At 39.6% G+C, this 14154-nt stretch overlaps 1 protein-coding gene across 1 annotated transcript; it reads right to left on the bottom strand.

Annotated features, from left to right (window-relative positions):
- Window positions 1-3963: 3963 nt before the first annotated feature.
- pef1 (penta-EF-hand domain containing 1) lies at window positions 3964-13977 on the bottom strand. The gene is made up of 5 exons (XM_062990718.1): window positions 13813-13977; window positions 11351-11666; window positions 7498-7653; window positions 7220-7363; window positions 3964-4802 (listed from the first exon to the last, which is right to left on the bottom strand). The coding sequence occupies exons 1-5, from the start codon at window positions 13828-13830 to the stop codon at window positions 4573-4575; spliced, it is 864 nt and encodes a 287-aa protein (XP_062846788.1). The 5' UTR covers window positions 13831-13977; the 3' UTR covers window positions 3964-4572.
- Window positions 13978-14154: the final 177 nt, after the last annotated feature.

The raw sequence follows: 14154 nt of genomic DNA, 5'->3' as shown, positions 1-14154 counted from the left end.
CTTTAAAACTTCTCTGCTCTAATAAAATGCTAAAAAGTGAGCAATTCATTATAAAAATCACAATATCAGTTTTATAATAACTTAAAAAGAAACTTTTTCATATTTGTACAACCTATGCATATTTTTGAGCAATATATTACTGTCCCCAGCATTATCGTCATTACCGCAACAGTGTATGGTTTCTGTAGGGAATCATTTGAAGGTAACACTTGTTTATGTTGTAACCATGGAAACAAAGACTTGCAAGGAAGCACATGCCAGCCATGAGAGAAGATTGACATTTTAATGTCTGGAAATCTTAGTAATTTAATAATGTATTCCTCCTGATCATAGAGTATATTTATTCAGCGTCATTATCATTTACATCAGTATGGCAGTACTTCACCAAAAAAAAAAAAAAGTTTACACATTATTTATATGTATTTAAAGTGCATCTTGTACTAGCTGTTGACTAGCTTTAGCAAATCCATGGCCTAGCTAGTTTTTTTCTTAAAAAAAAGTAAAATGTCATTACCGCAACACGTCATTACCAACACATAATGACGTTTTGTTATGCCACTTCGCAAATAAATATGAAATATTAAAATTCTATGTAAGCTCAATTGTGGCCATCATTAAGTCTTTGCTCTAAAACATGCATTATTTTGACATAATTAAAACTAAATTATTACTAATTTTATTTTTCAAAAGTTAAGATGGTAAAAAGAGCCCGCAATTGAAGAATCACTCATGAATGTTTTGTGGCGTTGTTTTAACCACCGTACACATTCACAGAGCACGTTATGTCCAGCCATGTGGTATGCACATTCATTCATTATTTTTGAAACCTCACCTACCATACAGAGCTGGGATTCGAACTCTCAACCTTTCAGTTGATAGCCCAAAGCCTAGTGGGAAGGGCTTTGGACTATCAACTGAAAGGTTGAGAGTTCGAATCCCAGCTCTGCCATGCAGCCACTGTTGGGCCCTTGAGCAAGGCCCGTAACCCTCTCTGGCTCTGGCTCTGACTCCAACTTCCAAACAAGCTGGGATATTCGAAGAAAGAATTTCGTTGTACACATCTGTATATGTATATATGACAAATAAAGGCATTCTATTCTATTCTCACTCACTAACTTTCTTAATTGCTTATCCAATTAGGGCCGCGGGGGTGCTGGAGCCTATCGCAGCTTTTCAATGGGCACAAGGCACACAGTAACACCCTGGACGGGGTGCCAGTCCATCGCAGGGCAAACACACACATAACACACACACACACACATATACACACATCCATTCGCCTATAGGGCAATTCAGTGTCCCCAGTTAACCTGACTGCATGTTTTTGGACAGTGGGAGGAAACCGGAGCTCCCGGAGGAAATCCACGCAGACACGGGGAGAACCAGACCGCCCCACCTGGGGATCGAACCCAGGACCTTCTTGCTGTGAGACAACAGTGAGCCGAGCCACCGTGCCACCCCTATTCTATTCTATTCTATTCTATACAGATTAACTTCTTGATCATATAATTATTGACTGTAGCTCATCTGTTGCTCGGTACACTGTCCCCTGTCCCATTTATTAATTAAAAGCTTATAGAGGCCACACTTGCCAGATGTTGTTTGTATGGTGGATCATTTTCAGCACTACAGATTCAATGTGCATGTACAAATACGCACCAATAAGCCAAAATATTCTTCAGTATGCCAAACACATTTCAGTTGGCGGCTTGGCTAATTAAAATCGTCATGAATTGTGAATAAGTGTGAACAAGGATTGCGTTCCTGCTATGAACTGGTATCCCATGGCTTATCAATAATGGATTCATGAATATAAAGTATTTTTTAAATTCACAGTTTAAAATTGTTACTGTCAAGAACTGTTCCTAAGATTTTGAATAATGATAACCACATGTGAAAGAAAGTTAATCACAAGAGAGAGGTATTGGCACTGAGATCATTTTTGTACCTGTAGTGACCAGTTATATTACTGCCATGCACTAATGACAACAAAGGGCTAATACTAAGCCCTTTGTGCCCAGTTAAAGACTGAATTGGGCTGTATTCAGCACAGAAGATCTCAGTTGTCAGCAACTTGCAAAGTGCGCCTTTCACCTTAATAGCTTGGCAAAAAAGAAAAGATTGTGCAAAAAGTGGAACGTCAGCTAAAAAAGAAAAAAAAATGTTAAAAAACAATGGAGTTATTGGATGTGTGCCTCAATACATATTCTGTTTCATTTATTAAGTTCTAACGATATGTTCGTCCACCTGTGGAAATCAGTGTAAAGACATCTGCAGCCAAGTTGCTTGGAGCAGTTGCCAGGTCCCTTTTTATTCTACAGATTTTTTTACTTCTTGGAGTGGAGCTTGGCCGATTTAACTTGCATTATATTAATTAACTGGACAATATAAAATTCATACGGGTTGCAAGCACATGCTGCAGTCACAATCTCACATTCATAACTTTGTCCATTTGGTCCTTCATTAAGTTTGCACACTCACTTAACTACACACACAGTTTATGCACAATAACAACTCCAAATCAGAGAAGTTGGGACAGCATGGAAACAGATTATTTATATGTTTTTGTGGGGTTTTTTCATATTGCAGATTTCATTTCATTTGTTAATATGCATCCAGGCCTGCAACACATTCCAAAAAAGTTAGGACAGTAAAGCTTTACCACTTTGTAATGTTTCCATTCCTTGTCACAACACTTTAAATTAGAATCAGGCTTTATTGGTCAAGTATGCTCACACACAGAAGCTCACAGTGCATGAAAACACAACACATTTATAATGTGTGCAGCATGTGGTTTTCCATTGTCTTGTTGAAAAAAGCATGGCTGTCCCTGGAAAAGAGATCTACTTGAAGGCAGCATAGGATTCTCTGTTATGTACTTGTCTGCATTAATGCTGCCATCACAGAAGTGTAAATTACCTTTGCCAAGTGTGGGTGTTCAACTTAGGTTTGCACCTGCTCTTTAAGCACTGAAATTTCTCCACATTCCTTGAATCATTTAATAATATTATGCACTGGAAAGGAGAAATATGAAATTCCCTCCAAGTATTTCTTTGAGGAACCTTGTTTTTCAATAAACATTTAAATAATTTTCTCACACATTTGTTCACAAACTGGAGATCCTCTGGTCATCGTTGCTACTCAAAGCCTTTTGTGGATAATACTCTTGTACCAAATCATGATTACAGTCACCTGTTTGAAATCACATCATTTCGTTTTTTCACCTCATTACTAGCTCTAAATTGCCCCCATCCCAGCTTTTTTGGAATGTGTTTCAGGCCTGAAATGCAGGAATGGATGTTTATTAATAAATGAAATAAAGTTAAGGAGATAAAACATGAAATATCTCAGGTTCATCCTGTCTGCAATCAAATAAAAGTCAAAGTAAATGTAAGGAACACTGCATTTTTGGGATTGCATATGTATATACTGTACATTTAATATATTGCCCCAGCCCCAACTTTATTGGAATGTTCTTCTGCTTTGGGGTTGTAGTTAGTTTTGTTCTCTCTTGTTGCATCTGTAGGTCCTGAAAGAGCAGTGTTTCATTTTAAAATTTACTGTACACACTGTAGAAGGGTAAAATGACAATCAAAACCAACTTGACTTCATTTTTGGGTATTACTAAAATTGAATATAAGGAAACTGATTATAAGTAAATATAAGAAAGTCAACAGAAAATAAATTGAAAATGGTTTTTACACTTTACAATTTTTATGACGATGACTTGCTAGCTACAATTTTCAAATCATGACAGGCACACTTCAGGGTGTATTCATGCCTTGCAGTGTGAGTCTCTGACCAGAATAAAGCAATTACTAAAGATAAATAAATAGACTTTAAAAGCTGTTTAAATTTGCATTTCACACAGTACCATACAACGATTCACCAGACAAGATATGTGGGCATAAATAAAGTTGTACTAATCAAAAAGCAATAATATACAAACATCTCACTAAATCATTTTTCTTTTTCACCAGCATTCATCTTTTTATTTTTGGCACTTTAGATTACAGCTGAACACTTTTATTATAATTTTAACATAAATGTGTAGTACAAAAGCTTAGTTGTGCATAACCAGAAAAAAAAAAAGTGGCTATAGGTATTTGTGGCACTTTGTTACTGAACATACACAATACACATCGAGTTTTGAATTCATGCCCACCCAAGAAACTCTTCTGTGTACTTTAGTACTAGAAGTGCTTTACTATAAGCAAAATATTTAGTAAGAGCAGTTAAAATATCAAATAATATTTATAAAAGGCCCCATGAACATAATATTGCAACACAGCTTCATATTGCAACTCCATAACTAAGCCTCTTAATAATAAATTCAAGCCACTTTTCAAGTTCCACTGGAATGCTTCTTGTTAGCATGTTTCCACAGGTTTTACAGACAGGTATATAAACAGCCTTTTGATATGTCCAGAGAAAGGCCAGAGGAACAGGCGCAGCTGTACAGGTCATTTGGCGTGAGTGAGATGCACTGCGGTTGCAGCTTGGTCCTTGGCATCAACAGGCAGACGACGTCTTCCACTCATGAAATCATTCTGCCACTGGAACTGCAAATCTTTACATGAGTCGTGTGATGGTGCTGGACAGGAAGTCCTCATAGCTTACGCGGATGTTGCCGCTCATGCTGGTGTCCTTCTCCCGGAAAGCTTGGGTAATGCTTTGCAGTTTAGTGCACACCTGGATGAAAGAGTCGAGCTGGAGGGTGTTACTCATACCACTTCCGCCGTGGCTGGTCACCAGGCCTTGAATGAACTGTGGGCTCAGGTTATAACCCAGCTGAGAGAGTGCTGAGGGTGGAAAAATAAGAAAAGGATTATGGTAGTTAAATATAATGATATGAATATGCTTAGATAAGCTCTTGGGAGATGCAGCCGACAATTGCACTAGCCCACAACCAACTGGATACCGTAACTGTAATGTAAGTTGCTTTAGATAAAGGCGTCTGCTAAATGCTGAAAATTAGGGATGTCCCGATCCGATCTCGAAGATCGGGATCGGGGCCGATCAAGGCATTTTTTAATTGATCGGAATCGGCTTTACTAAACCCGATCTTAATCCCGATCTTTTGTGTTACGTCAGCATGTCCGCTGTGTGGAAATAGTTTCAATTGAAAAGTAAAACAAGTCCAACAGTGAAGTGTAACGTCTGCAGTGTGAGCGTTTCACGAGGCGGTGGGAGCAGAGCTGCGTTCATGTGTGAGAGTGTGTGTGAGTTAAGGATCACACCGGTTTACAAAACAACGTAGTGATGCACTCTAATAAAGAAATAAATGCACGGTATATTCACATATTGTCGGGAGCAGATCACTTTATTAACTTCTGTTACGGTACCGAATAGCCGACAGTTGAGTCAAGCACGCTATTTCATGTTCTATGGAAGGCCTAAAGGGTCAAAACACACTCACTTCGTGTACAAACGTCCATCAAACCACTGTCACAATACAAGCACTTTAAGAACTGGCTTTCCTTCATAACAAAAGAGCCTTTCCATTTTATTTTGGTATTCAGGTTTTACTGTAATGCTTTTAAGTAACTTTTTTTCTTATATTCAAGTTAAGCTGCTACACAGATTTCTGTTCATTTTTAGTGCATCACTGCATTAAAAAAATTTTTTTTCTTTGAATGTAAAGTTTAAAGTAAAACTAATTATCTCACTCATTTTGATTGATTTTGTAAAAATACAAAAACATTAAGCAATAGCTTGGATGCAGCATTTTTCCCTTCAGCACTGCAGAGATATTCAGTTGTTAAACATATACACTGGATTAATTTGAATAACTGTAATGTACTTGAAGTGTGCACTGTGTGAACAGTATTATCTAGTTCTTATCTAGACAATATCTAGAAAATACAAGTATCGGTTTGAGAATCGGTATCGGATCGGGATCAAAATTAATGATCGGGAACAAAAAAACGTGATCGGGACATCCCTACTGAAAATGTAAATGTAAAATCTATAATGTAAATGTAAATGTATTATCTATATACAGACATGATTGGTGTACATGGGGACAGTGACAAATATACTGGACTGTTGAATTAAAGGTTACTAGTTCATGCTCCACCACCGCCAAGTTGCCACTGCTGGGCCTTAGAGCAAGGCTGTCCCTTAATTGCCTGCATTGTATTTAGTCACACCAACTACTGTAACTGCACTTAGCAAAAGTACAGAAAGGGTTACTGGGACAGAGCATCTCTACAACCAAGCATAATTGCACCTTGACAAAACAGCAGCATAGTGTTTTCTAAACAAAGAAATAGATAATTAAATAAATAAATATAGCATATATCATGTTTTGAATTTTAACACGCTCTGTTTAAATATGCGCTCCAGTCTTTGGTTCTTTAATGAGCATCTGTCAAAAGTGCTATTAGGCTAAAATTACTGCTTTAGTTCTGTAAGGATAACTATGATGTTTGTTATTGAAACGTAATTTACGCGCCATGCACTCTAAATCTGCTCAATTAAACACAACTTTATGGATTTACCTTGTTTACACTTAGTTAATTACATTGCTGTGCAAACAAAATGTCTTTGGACAAGCACATTGGAGGATTTATTTGCCTGTTGAGCCAGCTAAATAATTTCTAGTATGGTCACTGCCATACAAATTCTATTCTATCTGCCAATCAGGGTCTCTACACAGCTTTTCAAGACCCCACCCACATAGTCCAGTCATCCCGCCCTAGCAGAACCGTGTCTGCTGCAGGCACTGCCAATTATGCCCGATAGATGGCGCCCAGCCGACCGGTGGCAATGTCGAGTTTCGAACCGAGGAGTTCAGAATCTCTGCGCTGGTGTGCTAGAGGAATATCCCACTGCACCACCTGGGCGCCAATAATTTTATACTTGTGATTTTATTATGTTGTTTCTGAACATAACTGTCGCCTCACAGCAAGAAGGTCCTGGGTTCGATCCCCAGACGGGGCGGTCCGGGTCCTTTCTGTGCGGAGTTTGCATGTTCTCCCCGCGTCTGCGTGGGTTTCCTCCGGGAGCTCCAGACACTGAATTGCCCTATGGGTGAATGGGTGTGTGTATGTGTGTGTGTATCTGCTCGGCGATGGACTGGCGCCCCGTCCAGGGTGTTACTGTGTGCCTTGCGCCCATTGAAAAGCTGGGATGGGCTTCAGCATCCCTCCAGCATTCTTTTTTTTGCAGTCATTTTTTCACACACTATTTTTAGCCCTTTCCATGCCTTACTCACCTTGATGCAGCTCACTGGTGTTGATGGAACCTGAACGGTCACGGTCAAATTGGTGGAATATTGCCCTCCACTGCTGCAAAAACATCCAGAGAGCTGAGAAGCCATAAACGTCTATGCGGCCAGTTTTGGTCTTATCGAACATATCTGGGGGAAAATAAATTCAGTCTGTCAATAGCTTTGTATGGTTAGTGGAATCAACCACTTTTGTTCATTTAAAAACAAAAGTCGAATCCCACATTTAGCATCAGAGTTGGAAAACAAGAGCAACAGGTACTAACTGAGCATCATCAGGCAGGTCTCATCATTAAAGGCTGAGTTGTTGGAGTTGAGAAGCGCTTGCTTCAGCTCGTTCAGACTGATGTAGCCACTGCGATCGGCATCAACAGACTGAAACCACTGATGGGCTTCTGGGTTAACTCCTGGTGGAGTGTTACCTACAACACACAATAAACATACTTATTTACTTGTAAGACTCTGTGGTCATTCAGCTAACAGAGCATTTGTGACTTCACAGGAAGGTCTGCCTCACAATCAGTGGATCCATGTGAAACTCATTAAACCATGTCTTATGAAACTAGAGAAGGCCTTCCCAAACCCAAACTACTACAACAAATTTAAAGGCAAGTAATAATTTTTATACACCTGTTGGCAATCATTTATATTATTATTATTTATTAGGATTTTAACTTCATGTTTTACACTTTGGTTACATTCATGACAGAAACGGTAGTTACTCATTACACAAGATTCATCAGTTCACTAGTTTAATGTCAAACACAGTCATGGACAATTTTGTATCTCCAATTCACCTCACTTGCACGTCTCTGGACTATGGGAGTAAACTGGAGCTCCCAGAGGAAACCCAAACACACACAGGGAGAACATGCAAACTCCACACAGACAAGACCCAGACTGCTCTACCTAGGAATCGAAGCAAGGACCTTCTTGCTGTGAGGCGACAGTGCTACCCACTGAGCCACCGTTCCGCCACGCAATCATTTCATAAATTGGTGAACATGTACATTTGTGGTATTAGCACGTCTGACATGTACATTTTCCAGGTATTGAACTCCTTTTTTGGCCTGAAGCATCCACAGCTTTAATGTCAGGTTTGCATGGAGCCCTAAATTTACATTCAGTTTATAACAATTTATTGACTAATCTTAACTAACCACTTCATCCTTTGACTCAGTAAATCTTGTGCAGTAATACATCCTGTACAGGGCAACACACTAGGGATGGTAATGATTAACCCAATAACTGACAACCATCAAGGAAATCACTGTTTGTTTAATGCTGGCGGTTAAAAAATTATTCCAGTACAGAGCACAGCTACAAGAATGCCAGGTTGCCAATTTGAAACTCACCCATCCACCAACTGGCATGTTTTGGAGGGGGGGTAGTCGGTAAAATTAATACTGACATGAGATGATCATGTAAAACTTTTGACAGTGACTAAAGGCAAGATTTGAACCCAGGTGTGAAGAGGCCTGAGCAGCACTACATTACTACAACATCCCTTTGATGCTGACAGGCTAAACTGAAGCATAGTATTAGTCTTGCTGATATGGCGCCATACCCGCATGGTGCTTGGTTTCAAAAAATTCTTCAATCTAAAGAATGTTGTTGAATTTCACCCTTGTATTAAAAATGACTATAGAAATCAAATAATGAAATTTGATCTGAATCATTAATCCCCAAACAGCTAAAGGTCTTTTTAAAAGGAGGACATTTTAATTATGTGCACTACTACACCCATTTAAGTCAAGTTAGTTTGTACTACTTAACACGTCAGTATTTAGTATGTAAAGAAATGAACTGTTTATACTGTAAGCAACACTGCATATGTCCAAGAATATACAGGGGTTGGACAATGAAACTGAAACACCTGTCATTTTAGTGTGGGAGGTTTCATGGCTAAATTGGACCAGTCTGGTGGCCAATCTTCATTAATTGCACATTGCACCAGTAAGAGCAAAGTGTGAAGGTTCAATTAGCAGGGTAAGAGCACAGTTTTGCTCAAAATATTGCAATGCACACAACATTATGGGTGACATACCAGAGTTCAAAAGAGGACAAATTGTTGGTGCACGTCTTGCTGGCGCATCTGTGACCAAGACAGCAAGTCTTTGTGATGTATCAAGAGCCACGGTATCCAGGGTAATGTCAGCATACCACCAAGAAGGACAAACCACATCCAACAGGATTAACTGTGGACGCAAGAGGAAGCTGTCTGAAAGGGATGTTCGGGTGCTAACCCGGATTGTATCCAAAAAACATAAAACCACGGCTGCCCAAATCACGGCAGAATTAAATGTGCACCTCAACTCTCCTGTTTCCACCAGAACTGTCCGTCGGGAGCTCCACAGGGTCAATATACACGGCCGGGCTGCTATAGCCAAACCTTTGGTCACTCGTGCCAATGCCAAACGTCGGTTTCAATGGTGCAAGGAGCGCAAATCTTGGGCTGTGGACAATGTGAAACATGTATTGTTCTCTGATGAGTCCACCTTTACTGTTTTCCCCACATCCGGGAGAGTTACGGTGTGGAGAAGCCCCAAAGAAGCGTACCACCCAGACTGTTGCATGCCCAGAGTGAAGCATGGGGGTGGATCAGTGATGGTTTGGGCTGCCATATCATGGCATTCCCTTGGCCCAATACTTGTGCTAGATGGGCGCGTCACTGCCAAGGACTACCGAACCATTCTGGAGGACCATGTGCATCCAATGGTTCAAACATTGTATCCTGAAGGCGGTGCCGTGTATCAGGATGACAATGCACCAATACACACAGCAAGACTGGTGAAAGATTGGTTTGATGAACATGAAAGTGAAGTTGAACATCTCCCATGGCCTGCACAGTCACCAGATCTAAATATTATTGAGCCACTTTGGGGTGTTTTGGAGAAGCGAGTCAGGAAACGTTTTCCTCCACCAGCATCACGTAGTGACCTGGCCACTATCCTGCAAGAAGAATGGCTTAAAATCCCTCTGACCACTGTGCAGGACTTGTATATGTCATTTCCAAGACGAATTGACGCTGTATTGGCCGCAAAAGGAGGCCCTACACCATACTAATAAATTATTGTGGTCTAAAACCAGGTGTTTCAGTTTCATTGTCCAACCCCTGTACATGTAAGTATGCTTGGTAAGCATCAACACAAAGGGAGCATAAGAACTCGTTGCTATACTGCAAAAAGCCAGTGCTAAACATAATTAAATGCACATGGTGAATTAAATGACAGACTGTATTCTTGTCACATCATGGCCCACACAGGCCTATCATTTTGGGATAAACACAGATGGACCATGTCCTTCTGGGAATAAAGAATCACTCTGTTTAAGAGCAATACTGTGATTTAGGGCCTGTTGGGGACTATAAAAATCACAGCACATTTTTATCAACTCACTCACACACACACTATCATAGCTATCAGGTTGATCCCCAAACCTGTTCCAGCTGAAGATACTTATAAAGTTCCTGGACACCAGTCAGTCATCAGTCATGAAGTGAAGGACATATGTCACAGCAGCTTTAAAGCAGAAGAGAAGACCTTGTCTACAGAGACTCATAAATCCCACACCCCTAGGCCATTGCAATACCTGATGCAGAGCCTACAGCTCAGTGTCCATGCTAATGAACTAGGGTGATACTACTATAGGATATTGCAATACATTAGCACACTGATACACTTTTCTCTAATCTGTTTGACCAGCCATACAATCAACAAAAATTAAGCAGGCTTTAACAATATAGGATGTGCTTGTTAATACCAGGTAGAGGATATGAAAAACTAAATAAAGTATTTAACTACAGTTGTATCTTTTTGAGGCTAATACCAATTTTCCTTTTGAAAGATCCAATTGTCTACATCTATTTCTAGATTCAGGGTTGAAAAATGCAAGGGAGAGATCAAAGTGTTGCCAAGTCATAAACATTTATGTTACATTCATGTTCTATTACACTAGCCCATCATTACTGAGATCTGGGTTCAAATCTCAGCAGTGAGATTTACATAATATAAATGCATAAATTAGTGCAGGTGCACTGTACATGGATGGTGAGAGTGATTCAGAAATGAACAGTGCTCCTGCAGTCTCTATCATTTAAAGACAGAAATGTTTTGTTACCTCCAGGCATATGCTGACCGTACGGTCCTCCTTGAGGCTGTCCATATCCTCCATAGGGGCCTCCGGGAGCCTGACCCCCTCCATAAGGTGCGCTAGGGCCACCAGGACCTCTACCACCTGGTGCAAACTGACCGCCAGGACCAGGAGTTCCATAAGATCCATACTGTCCTCCATACTGCCCTCCTGGTACTCCGCCGTATGGTGTACCGCCAGGTGAGGCGTGACCACCATATGGTCCTCCTGCTGGTGCACCACCCCCATAAGGATTACCTGGAGATGGGTTTTGTGGAATGCGGCCTCCTGCTCCTGGATAACCCTGTAAATCAGAAGAAAAAAAATATAAATTTTCTGTTTTATAAATGCAGATACTAAGTATTGGTAAAAATGCTGAATTGATTCTTCCATTTTACCTGTATTAATAGAACATGTTACCATTACACTGCAAAGTATGCATGCATGCATGCAGGGACCACTGACCTTCTGAGATCTGATATTACCTGCAGTTTAATTATAGCTTTGATTTTTTTGTGGTTTTAATAAGATTTTCATTTCTTATTTGATTTTCAGCTTAGTTGTAGTTATTTGTTATTGTTCCTTTGTTAGCCTTCGTTTTTTTAGAGACTGTTTAAATGAATTACAACTATATATTAACTATAATTGTAAAAGGTTTTTGACAAATTTGTACAGTAAAATAATAGTTACAAAAGTCCCAGGACATCTATTAAATGCATGTCCCTTATATTGGTGAAGGCAAGCTTTTAACTTATGAACGAGTCCTATGAATTACCATTAAGCCACAACCTGATTACACAATGTCACCATGAAAATACTGTAAATTACCTTTAATATTTGATTACTAACTAATATTAACACATAACAATAAATCACTGGTCAAACTGAACCAGTATTCAAACCACTACAACTATGTATTTACAGACTTAAAGACTTTACTTTAACTCTTGAGTAAAATCTGTCATAGTAGTCTTTAGATTTTAATGACTTTTGAACTGCTTTTTTTTTAGACTAAATAAATGAAACACACTCCTTGTTTCATAACACAACATTTATGAATTTTATAAATGTAATGTGGGTGTTGAATTATTTCACAACCACATCTTTAGTAGACAAAAACAATGGGTCGCAGAGAATAATAATAATAATAATAATTCAATAAACTTGTACGCCGCTCAGGTGACACAGTGATAAAACATGCTAGCACACAAGAGCTGAGATTTCAAACACAGTTTCGAATCTTGGCTCTGCCATCCGGCTGGGCTGGGCAGCTACATGAACAACGATTGGCTGTTGTTCACACAGGGTGGGCAAGCCGGACCAGGGTTCCTCATAACTGAAACAGCTACGACCTCTGCTGGCTGATTGATGGCACCTGCGCAGAGTCGAGGAATAATGTGGACAGGGTGTGGCTCTCTGTACACAAAGCTGATCGACACATGGACTCGCCTCGTGCACGTCTCGGCGGGGGCGTGTGTCAGTTGCGACGCTCCTCAGTCAGCAGTGGAGGGTAGTATTGGTACAGAGGAAGCATAATGCAATCAGGGTAATTGGATACGACTAGATTAGAGACAAATTAGGGGGAAAATTGCAAAACATAAATAAATAAATAAACCTGTACACGAATGCCTCCTTGTGGAGGCTTTATGTTACATTTTGTATAGAGAGAGTATTGCCTTGGTCACGTAAAAAAAAAATTCATGGACAAAATAAGGGTCGCATGAAAAAAAGTTTTAAAAAACCCTGTAGTATAGTATGATTATGCTTCCTTAGTTATTTACAAACAGGTAAATGTGGTAAATAAATATGCTATAACAGCTGGAAAGGCTTTGTACAAGATTGTGTCTATGTGGAAATTTTTGCCCATTCATCCAGAAAAGCATTTGTGAGGTCAGACACTGATGCTGGACCTGAGGGCTTGGCTCACAATCTCCATTCCAGTTCTGTTACTTTATGACTGAGTTGATGTGATTCCTAAACGCTTTCACATTTCAATAATACGATTGACAGTTGCTCGTGGAATATCTAGGAGGGATTTTTAACGAACTGATGATTTGTTACAGCCGTGGCATCCCATCACACACAGTACAGCGCTAATTAAGTGAGCTCTTTAGAAAGACTCATTCTTTCACAAATGTTTGAAAAAGCAAAGACCTGTGGCTTTGTGATTAAAATGATTAAGAGGTTTAAGAGCTGTGTCCCAATATTTTCTGTCAATATAGTGTGTATATATATATAAACATTACATGTGTCAATCAAATACGTTGAGCGGCATGCTAGCACACCCAGCTAGCATGATATGTATATTAGCTTAGGTTTAGTTTTAGTATCACAACTTGGTTTAAACAAATGTAAATTTCTCTATAAATAACCAAACCACACTAACAATAGAACATACTAATATTAAAACAAAATAAACACAAAATTCGCAAACCCGGAAGCTCTATTACCTGCCCGTAGAAACTCATCTCTCGGTGTGTATACTTTGGTTGGAGTGCGTCGCGGTCAATTGAGTTTGTTCAGTCCAGCCCCTCGCTGCTGATTGGTCCAGGTCGATGTTCGTCAAATACGAAATTCTCTCATTGGCTGTAATAATGGAAAGTTTCTGCATCTGAGTACACGAGTCATGTTCAGCAATGGACACACCCTTGGTGACAAGAAGTTCGAGTCACAATAAGCATTATTTGTAATTTATTAGGATTTTAACGTCATGTTTTACACTTTGGTTACATTCATGACAGGACAGGACAGGTAGTTATACTCATTACACAAGGTTGATCAGTTCACTAGTT

This window comes from Trichomycterus rosablanca, chromosome 2, assembly GCF_030014385.1.
Source record: "Trichomycterus rosablanca isolate fTriRos1 chromosome 2, fTriRos1.hap1, whole genome shotgun sequence".
Classification (NCBI taxonomy): Eukaryota; Metazoa; Chordata; class Actinopteri; order Siluriformes; family Trichomycteridae; genus Trichomycterus; species Trichomycterus rosablanca.
This window is presented reverse-complemented; position numbering and strand designations above follow the sequence as displayed.

Bases quoted from the DNA above. Each gene is read 5' to 3' on its own strand.
- pef1 (XM_062990718.1), bottom strand. The intron at 7,364-7,497 runs GTTAGTACCTGT...ATTTTCCCCCAG, and splicing joins GACCTGCCTGATGATGCTCA to ATATGTTCGATAAGACCAAA. The intron at 4,803-7,219 runs GTGAGTAAGGCA...TTCCACCCTCAG, and splicing joins CACCAGTGAGCTGCATCAAG to CACTCTCTCAGCTGGGTTAT.